Below are 9,574 nucleotides of genomic sequence, written 5' to 3'. Positions count from 1 at the left end.
ACACTTCCTCCTGAACTCACAAACAACAAGAAGGGTGATGCAGACAGCAGCAGCAGTATCAGCAGTTCTGTGTGGGTACGTGTACCACTACTGATTGTGGTTACACTGGCCTGTATTCTTGTGTGCTGATTGTAGTGGTGGTGTGGTGGTGTGACTCAGGTCATCCTTTGTTTTCTTTTCTTCTTTTTTGGATGTATCCCTACAGTCTAACTAATTTTCCACCTGTTGGGATTTTCTTTTTTGTTTCTTTTAATGTTATTGTGTTTTGTGTGTGTTTTTGCTCTCTGTGTGTTTATCCTATAATTATAATTATTATTATTGCTACTCCATTGTGTGTGTTCTTGGAGACTCCCTCTATGTGTGTGCACCTGGGCTTGCACTGTAATGATGAACTTTTTTTTGAAGTGGGAAGGAAAAGAAAAATAATAACAGATGAATTTATATTTATAATTGCGTATATATACACATATATAAACTTACACCCATAGTTGGTATAAAATTCTGTGTTTACTGGGTACGATGGGCTAATTGAAACTTTCTTTTTATTTGCTTATGGTTTGCTGGGTCGTTATGGGCTTTTCCCTGAACCTTTTTGGTGTTGATTTTTTTTGTGCTGAGTAAGGTAAAAGAGTAACAGGTACTTCTTTGATCATGAGTGCGTATACCCTGCAAAGTGTATCCATAGAAACGTATTTGTGTGTTTTCTGGTCCTGGTCATTGTGCTCTTGGATTCTTTTTTTCCTCTTTTATTGATTGGGAGTTTCTTCTTAATTCTGGGTAATATTTGTTATTTCCCTTTTATTAGATTTCATCTAGGTGTTTTTTCTGGATTTGTCATTGATTCTGTGGCCAAGTAAACTCAGAGTGTATTTTTAATTATTATAACAATGATTGTGCACCGTGTGTTGTTTTATCTCGCTTTGCTTGTGTGTGTTGAGTCTCTCTGTTTGGCCACTGCACAGACTCAACCTGGTGTTCAGGCTGATTCCGCTTGCAAAGAAGATGATAGTGGTTGTTCTGCTGCTGCTCGTCCTGCTGCACCACCACCACCAACACCACCTGGTGGTGGAGCTTGTCCTCCAGGCGAGAGTGGTACTACGTGTACTCCTACGGTTAGTAAACCTAAAGCTGCTCGTGAGGATTGTGCGGAATCTTCTGGGGAGGATAGTTGTCCTAGCAATGTTGATGAGACTCAAGAGAATTGCGCTTCTGGTAAGTCTCCTTGTGAACCCACACCACAAGACGCGGCTCATGCTAACTCAAATGAAAATCGTGGAACTAATGGTGGCGAACATCAAGGTCCTACAATTGCAAGTCGTCCTGTAACTGACCAGGGTTCTCATACTGATGGACGACAAGAGGATCGTGCTGAAGCACCTGCTGTTCTTCCTCCTGGTGAACCAGAAACTCGGGAAACTCAAAGTGGAAACGGTACACAAGATGCTGCTTCTTCTCCCGCTGCGGGGAGTAGTAGCGGTGCTCCTGCCGCTGACGGTCAAACTGAAAGCAATGTGGACAGTGCAGCCGAAGAAGGTGGATCTAAACAGGGAGATGAAACAGCACAACCTTCTTCTCCTTCCAACAATTCGGCCACAGGGAGTGATGTTGGTTCTGATGCTGCAACACCTGAGAATGGCACTATATCTGCTGAGAGTGAATCATCAAACAACCCAAATGCGGGAGGAAATACAGAAACCACCACCACCACCACAACAACAACTACCACTACCACAACAACACTTCCTCCTGAACCTGCAAACAACAAGAAGGGTGATGCAGACAGCAGCAGCAGTATCAGCAGTTCTGTGTGGGTGCGTGTACCACTACTGATTGTGGTTACACTGGCCTGTATTCTTGTGTGCTGATTTTAGTAGTGGTGTGGTGTGACTCAGGTCATCCTTTGTTTTTTTTCTTTTTTGCATGCAACCCTGCAGTCTAACTAATCTTTCACCTGTTGGGATTTCTTTTTTTTTTTGTTTCTTAATGTTAATGTGTGTTTTGTGTGTTTTTGCTCTCTCTGTGTGTTTATTCTATAATTATTATTATTGCTACTACTCCATTGTGTGTGTGTGTGTGTGTGTTGTTGGAGACTCTCTCTGTGTGTGCACCTGGGCTTGCACTGTGATGATGATTATGAACTGTTTTTTGCAATGAGAAAGAAAAGGAAATAATAATAACAGATGAATTTATATTTATAATTGCGTATATACACATATACAGACTTATACCCATAGTTGGTGAATATTTCTGTGTTTACTGGGTAAATTGAGCTAATGGTTAATATCTCTTTATTTGCTTGTTTGTTTTGCTGGGTGGTTCAGCCCTTTTTTGAGATGATTGTGAGTGTGGGCGTTTTTTTTTTTTTGTTTTTACTCTTAATGAGGTTATTGCGCTGTATTGCATTCTTTAACTGGTGGGTTTTTCTTTTGCAATGTGAGTTTCCATAGTGGTAACCGAGTTGTATGTCCTAACATGTTTGATACTTCAGTTATTTTTCTTTTTTTTGCTTTTTGATTGTCTTTCTTTCTAGATCAGTGTTTCTACGCAAACCGAACTGTTGTCTCTCTCATGATGATGATGATGTGCCGTGTGATGTGTGTGTTGGCCGTTGTGCTGTGCTGTGCCTGCGGGTATACCATGACGGCTGCTGCTGCTGTTGATAATGACAGTCCCAGTGGCCGTGGTGTATCCCGTGGGGCTGTGGAGGTGTCGTGCGGGGCCGGCGGTGCGCTGCGTGTACGCCCCGCTGCTGAGAGCGAGTGGCTTACATGCGGTGCGGGCAGCCGTGTGTCTGCATGTGGGAAGTACGCAGACCTCTGCCGCCAGCGTACCGCAAGAGCAACAACAACCATTGCTACTACTACTACTACTAATGGACAACCAAAGGCGGTGATGGCAATATTGGACGATGTTGTGTACAGTACGTATACAAACAACCTAACAGACGGTGAGGGAACTGAATTGTTGGGATATAAAGAATCCTCTGTAAGGAACAATTCTGAAAGTAACAGTGGAGTTGAAAGTCAAGTACAGGCGTCCGAAGCTGTTACACAACATGGTAGAGTTCCTGAAGAGTTGTCTGGTCATAACACTGTTTCTCCTGGTCATGGCGTTTCTTAAGATACAAAAAATGTGGAAAAACAAGAATCATCATATCCTTCTAATCTTACTGCACTGCAAAAGAAGGTGGGTGATCTCTATCCTACGGGTGGTGAGTTTCCTTATGATGCAAAGACTGAACAAGAAATTAATGACATTATTGCGGAGGAAAAGGCTAAAGCCAAGTCTCTGGATGCGAAAGGAGAGAAGACACCACCTTCACTCAGAATTGAAAAAACTACTGGTGATACTGTGTCCTCTTCTGAGAATTCTGCATCAGAACTTCATACAAATAATTTAGTCGAAGGAAACACAACAGTAACAGGTACGACTACAACACAAAACCAAACTCAGGAACCCAATAAAGCATCAGAAGACAACCAACCTGATTCAAGTAACAACGGGAATAATAGTACAAACCACGACCATAATTCTACCCATGTGCCATCCCCTACAGATGCTGATGCGACTACAACACAAAACCAAAATCAAGAGTCTAATACGCTACCACAAGAACACCAAGGAACACCGAGCAACACATCTGATAACACTGCAGCCGGTGATGGTAATCCTAACCAGCAGTCTTCTGCAGCTGAAGGTGCGACTTCCACAGAAGGTTCACAGGAGAATGGCAATTCTAATTCAACGGCCACCACCACCACCACCACAACAACAACAACAACAACAACACTTCCTCCTGTGACCGACACAAAGATAAGCAGCAACATCGCCTCCGGATTACAGAACAAAGCTAATGTTGATAGCAGTATCAGTCCTGTGTGGATGCGCACTGCAGCACCGCTACTGATTGTGGCTGTGTTGGTTTCCGTTACCGTGTACTAAACGGTGGGACTCATCTGAGGTCAAATAATAATAATGGTTAATACTAACATAATCATATTTGCGTGCATCCCCCATGGGTGAAATAAACTAATAATCTGTTTACCAGCTTTCTCTTTTAATTGGAATTTCTTTTTCTTTTACTTTTATGTGTGTGTGTGTTCTTTTTCTAATAATTCCATTACTTGCTTTTCCCGTTGTGTGTGTGTGCAGAAAACTGGGCTGTTCTGCTCACTGACGGTATACATCTCTTGCTAGTACACACAGATGTGTGTGTACAGTAATTTAATATACAAAAACTAGAGCCGTGGAGTATTGTGTGTGTGTGTGTTTGGCTCTCTATTATTTGGGTATTGTGGGCTGTTCACTTTTTTTTCTATTAAGGGTACGTATTATCATACAAGCGGAATATTCCTTTTTCTTGCTTACTGTGCTGTTGATTCTCTCTCTCTCTCTATCCCACTGTGAGTATTTATTGTATTGGTGTATGTTTGTTTGTTTCCATCTCAATTATTTCCTTCTGTTCCTCTCTCTTCCTTGTATTAGTCTATTGAAGTATACAACAACAATGGCAAAGACTGTAATGGTGAGGTGTTATCTGCTCTGTTTATTAACTCTTGCACTGTGTTGTGCCTGTGGGTTAGTATGGGCTGATAGTCCTAAAGCTTCTGATGCCCTTATTAAACCTTCTTCTATTGGTGTTCCTTCTCTTGTTCGTCGCGCCGTTACTGCGTTTATTATCTGTGCTGGTGATGAAAAGGAAGGTGATGTTGATTGTCAATGTGTGAAGGAAGAACACAATGGTGGGGATACGGAACATGGTTCTGCGCATGGAGATGGTGCTGCTGGTTCGAATTCATCCTTGGACAATACATCCGTTAGTCCTGGTGGTCCAGATAGTGGTTCAGACCCAAAGCAGGTAGGTGGTGAAATTCAACGAGAATTGGAAAGTGAAAACGCAGGTAAATTAATAAGCTCAAAAGGTGAACACGATCAAGTTTCTGCACCGCCTCCTGCCATTTCAGATAACCTAGCCCAAGGTGCTGGCGGTGTGAATGGTTTGGATTCCCAAGTTAACAAGGGCGATAATGGTGAGAAACAAAGTGATAATGAAAGGAGGGAATTATCACAAACAAGTATCATCAATCCTCTACAGGGTGAAAATGCAAAAGAGGAACCAGATAAAAAACCTGAAGTAACACCTGTTGCTCAATCTCCCAGTGATCCCAATGGAAATTCTGAAGTCCTACAGACCCCAAGTCCGCAGGCACAGGAAATATCGTCAGTCAACACACAAGGGAGTCAGGAAAAGGAGCACAACGCTCAGAGTAATAATGCTAACACTGACAATTCCACTCCACCAAGTAAGGATGAATCAACCACTACTGCCACCACCACCACCACAACAACAACAACAACAACACTTCCTCCTGAACTCACAAACAACAAGAAGGGTGATGCAGACAGCAGCAGCAGCAGTATCAGCAGTTCTGTGTGGGTGCGTGTACCACTACTGATTGTGGTTACACTGGCCTGTATTCTTGTGTGCTGATTGTGGTGTGACTCAGGTCATCCTTTGTTTTTTTTTCTTTTTTGCATGCAATCCCTACAGTCTAACTAATCTTCCACCTGTTGGGATATTCTTCTTTTTTTGTTTCTTAATGTTAATGTGTGTATTGTGTGTTTTTGCTCTCTCTGTGTTTATCCTATAATTATTATTGCTACTCCATTGTGTGTGTGTGTGTGTTCTTGGAGACTCTCTGTGTGTGTGCACCTGGGCTTGCACTGTGATAATAGTGATGAACTGTTTTTTGTAGTGGAAAAAGGAAATAATAATAACAGATGAATTTATAATTGCGTATATACACACATATATAGACTTACACTCATAGTTGGTGTATATTTCTGTGTTTACTGTGTAAATTGGGCACAAATATTTAATTCTCTTTGTTTGCTTGATGATTTTGCTGGGTGGTTCAGCCCTTTTTTGAAATATTTGTGAGTGTGGGCTTTTTTTGTTTTTGTTTTTACTCTTACTGAGGTGTTTTTGCGCTGTATTGCATTCTTTAAATGGTGTGTATTTCTTTTGTGATGTTAGTTTCTATAGTGGTAATCGATTTGTATGTCCTAACATGTTTGTTACTTCATTTCATTTTCTTTTTTATTCTCCTTCTTTCTAGATCAGTGTTTTTACGTGAAACAAACTATTGTCTCTCTCATGATGATGATGATGATGGGCCGTGTGATGTGTGTGTTGGCCGTTGTGCTGTGCTGTGCCTGCGGGTATACCATGGCGGCTGCTGCTGCTGTTGATAATGACAGTCCCAGTGGCCGTGGTGTATCCCGTGGGGCTGTGGAGGTGTCGTGCGGGGCCGGCGGTGCGCTGCGTGTACGCCCCGCTGCTGAGAGCGAGTGGCTTACATGCGGTGCGGGCAGCCGTGTGTCTGCATGTGGGAAGTACGCAGACCTCTGCCGCCAGCGTACCGCAAGAGCAGCAACAAGAACAACAACTACTACTGCTAATGGACAGCCAAAGGCGGTGATGGCTTTTATGGGAAGTTGGCAATATGAATTTGATCCGGAGAAACGCATTAACTCTAGTGATTGGGAAAAAGTGCAACAGAAACATTGGGAGTTGCGCAAGGGAGAAAAGCTTACCTTTGAAAGGGCAAAAGAACTACTTGACCAAATAAAAGAAGAAAAGAAGAAGCCAGATGCGCTAAAATTGCATGGAGAAGAAGAGGCAGTAGAAGAAGTCGCGCGAACACAAGAATTACAAGCTGACACAGAAGGTCACGGTGCAGGGAGTGGGACTCTAGCTGCTACAGGAAAACAGGCAACAGCACTAACACATAAAGGCGCACAACCATCTGAAGGTGTTAATTCCCATCCAAAAGTACCACAAGTTGACTCGGCAAACTCCACTGATAACAGTAATGGCAATCATGGTGATGCTTTGCAGCAATCTTCTCCAGCAGCTACAGGAACAGAGAAAACAGCACTAAAAACAACTAATGGCACACAAACACCTGAAGATATTGGTTCCAAACAAACCTTACCACAAACTGAGGCTAAAACATCCCCAGATAACAGTTCTGTTAATCCTGGTGGTGCTTTGCAGCAATCTTATCCAGCAGCGGAGAGTACTGCACACAATGATGGTAATTCCGGTAACCAATCTACTGTAACTCCAAGTGCTGCTGCCACCAACTCTAATACTACCCAGGAACCATCCTCTGAAGGTTCGACTGCCGCAGAAGGTTTACAGGAGAATGAGAATGCTGATTCAACGGTCAGCATAAACACTACCACTACCACTACCACCACAACAACAACAACAACACTTCCTCCTGCACCTGTGCCTAACGCAGAGATCAGCAGCATTGCTTCCACCTTGCAGAAAAAGGCTAATGTTGACAGCAGTGTCAGTCCTATGTGGATGCGCACTGCAGCACCGCTGCTGATTATGGCTGTGTTGTTCTCCGCTACCGTGTACTGAACGGTGGGACTCACTTGAGGGCACATAATAATAATGGTTAAACTAACATAATCATAATTGCGTATATACCCCATGGGTGAAAAAACTAATAATCTGTTTACTTGCTTTCTCTTTTAATTCGAATTTCTTTTTCTTTTACTTTTTTTTTTGTGTGTGTGTTCTTTTTCTAATAATTTCATTACTTGCTTTTCCCGTTGTGTGTTTGCAGAAAACTGGGCTGTTCTGCTCACTGACGGTATACATCTCTTGCTAGTACACACATATGTGTGTGTGCAGTAACTTCATACATAAACTAGAGCCATGGGTATTGTGTGTTTTATTGGACACTCACTGTGTGTGTGCCTGGGCTTGCACTGTAATAATGATGATGAACTGTTTTTTGCAGTGGAAAAAAAGAAATAATAATAAGAGATGAATTTTTATTTATAATTGCGTATAAACATATATATATATATATATATATATATATATACACTTACACCCATAGTTGGTATATTTCTATGTTTATTGGGCACGTTGGGCTAATTAATAATATTCTTCCTTTGTTTTTTTTGGTTGTGGTTTGCTGGGTCATTCTGTGCTTTTGCCCTGTACGGTTTTGGTATTCTGTTTTATGCAGAACAAAGAAAAAAATAGTAGTTAATACAATTTGTATTCTTATGTGCTTGAACAGACCAGCATACTCAGTGGTCTGTGAATTATTTTTGTGTGATTTGTTCTGCTCTTAATTTTTTTTTTTTTTCGTTTTCTTTGCTTGGGCACTGTGTGCTTTCTCCTGCATTGTTGTGTGTTGGATGGTTTTGTGGGGAGAAAAAAATAATAAGGAATACATAAGTATATTTGTAATTCTGCTTGGTCCTACAGGAAGAGGCATTCTGACTTTATTGCCGTGCCTGCTTTTGTTGGTCGTTCTCTTTAATTTCTTTTTTTTTCTTGAGGGGGTTTATTGGGATTATCTGTTTGTTGTTGGGTATTGTATGCGTTTTTACTTTTATTTGGGCCAATATATGAGTTATGGTTGCAGCTTTTGTTCATATGTGTGTGCTTCTGCTGTAATTGGTGAGGGTTTTTTGAGTTGGTATGTGCTTTCATCTTGTGTTTTTTTTTTCCATTGATTTACTTTGTTTCTGGTTTTCTATCTGTTTTTTTCTTGTCTGTAAGCGATTGAAGTAAGACTACTACAAGAAGTATTGTAATGGTAATGATGCGCTACGTGCTGTGTATCCTCGCTCTCCTGCTCTCATGTGCGTGTGTGCACGTCCTTGCTGAAGAAGTGCCTGCCGCCGATCTTTCCGACCAAGTCCCTGATACGGAGAGTGAGACAAAGATTCTTCTTGATCAGCCCTCTGATGGTCAAGGTGATAATTGCCGTAAGGGTACTGGTACTCCTGTTGTAGGTAAACCTTGTGCAGAGGCTGCTGCTCCTGCTCTTGGTCCTGGTGGTGCTCAAGACCCTAACACCCACGGTCATCAGAATCAGTCTGAAGGTGGTCATCAGCCGGGTGCTGGCGGTAGTGGCCTACCTTCTCAGGCGAGTGATCCCCGTCGTGAAGCTGAAGTCAGTACTCCTCACCGAACTACTCCTCAACACGGGAGGGAGAATGGGGAACGTGCTGCAGAGGATGCTGCAGGGGGAGAAATGGACTCTGCAGGAACGGGTCAAGGAATTCAACAGCGGCAAGAGAGCAGTCAAGATCCAATACAAAGTAAAGATGCAAAGTCTGTGGTGACACACAACTCAAATAAAGAAGCTTCACCACAGCAACCTCAACAAACTGGTGATACATCCAATGACAGTAGCGCAGTCAACACCAGTGCAGCAAGTGGAGAAGGTACAGGTACACAATCATCTCCTACTTCTGCATCTTCTCAAACTGATGGAACTGCGGAAGGTGGTAATTCTGCAGAGACATCAACGAATAACTCAGCGAGTACGAACCCTGAAACTGACAATACATCCACTAATGAGGAATCAACCACCACCACCACAACAACAACAACCCTTCCTCCTGAACTCGCAAACAACAAGAAGGGTGATGCAGACAGCAGCAGCAGTATCAGCAGTTCTGTGTGGGTGCGTGTACCACTACTGATTGTGGTTACACTGTCCTGTATTCTTGTGTGCTGATTGTGGTG

The 9,574-nt window shown here is 42.5% G+C and overlaps 5 protein-coding genes across 5 annotated transcripts; all 5 read left to right on the top strand.

The window, feature by feature from the left end:
- Nucleotides 1-887: 887 nt before the first annotated feature.
- Nucleotides 888-1,865, top strand: TM35_000031770 (uncharacterized protein; the record flags this gene model as incomplete). Its single annotated transcript, XM_029021944.1, has 1 exon — nucleotides 888-1,865. The coding sequence occupies one exon, from the start codon at nucleotides 888-890 to the stop codon at nucleotides 1,863-1,865; it is 978 nt and encodes a 325-aa protein (XP_028886490.1).
- A 703-nt stretch (nucleotides 1,866-2,568) lies between these two features.
- Nucleotides 2,569-3,120, top strand: TM35_000031760 (uncharacterized protein; the record flags this gene model as incomplete). The annotated part of the gene is made up of 1 exon (XM_029021943.1): nucleotides 2,569-3,120. The coding sequence occupies one exon, from the start codon at nucleotides 2,569-2,571 to the stop codon at nucleotides 3,118-3,120; it is 552 nt and encodes a 183-aa protein (XP_028886489.1).
- Nucleotides 3,121-4,507: 1,387 nt separating this feature from the next.
- On the top strand, nucleotides 4,508-5,491 carry TM35_000031750 (uncharacterized protein; the record flags this gene model as incomplete). The annotated part of the gene is made up of 1 exon (XM_029021942.1): nucleotides 4,508-5,491. One exon carries the CDS (start codon nucleotides 4,508-4,510, stop codon nucleotides 5,489-5,491), a length of 984 nt encoding a protein of 327 aa, XP_028886488.1.
- Nucleotides 5,492-6,157: 666 nt separating this feature from the next.
- Nucleotides 6,158-7,438, top strand: TM35_000031740 (uncharacterized protein; the record flags this gene model as incomplete). Its single annotated transcript, XM_029021941.1, has 1 exon — nucleotides 6,158-7,438. One exon carries the CDS (start codon nucleotides 6,158-6,160, stop codon nucleotides 7,436-7,438), a length of 1,281 nt encoding a protein of 426 aa, XP_028886487.1.
- Nucleotides 7,439-8,633: 1,195 nt separating this feature from the next.
- TM35_000031730 (uncharacterized protein) lies at nucleotides 8,634-9,566 on the top strand (the record flags this gene model as incomplete). The annotated part of the gene is made up of 1 exon (XM_029021940.1): nucleotides 8,634-9,566. One exon carries the CDS (start codon nucleotides 8,634-8,636, stop codon nucleotides 9,564-9,566), a length of 933 nt encoding a protein of 310 aa, XP_028886486.1.
- Between the last annotated feature and the right edge of the window lie 8 nt (nucleotides 9,567-9,574).

This window comes from Trypanosoma theileri (genome assembly GCF_002087225.1).
Source record: "Trypanosoma theileri isolate Edinburgh chromosome Unknown TM35_Tth_3_V1, whole genome shotgun sequence".
Lineage (NCBI taxonomy): Eukaryota > Euglenozoa > Kinetoplastea > Trypanosomatida > Trypanosomatidae > Trypanosoma > Trypanosoma theileri.
Note: the sequence above shows the minus strand (reverse complement) of the source record. Positions and strands in the feature narration are given on the sequence as shown.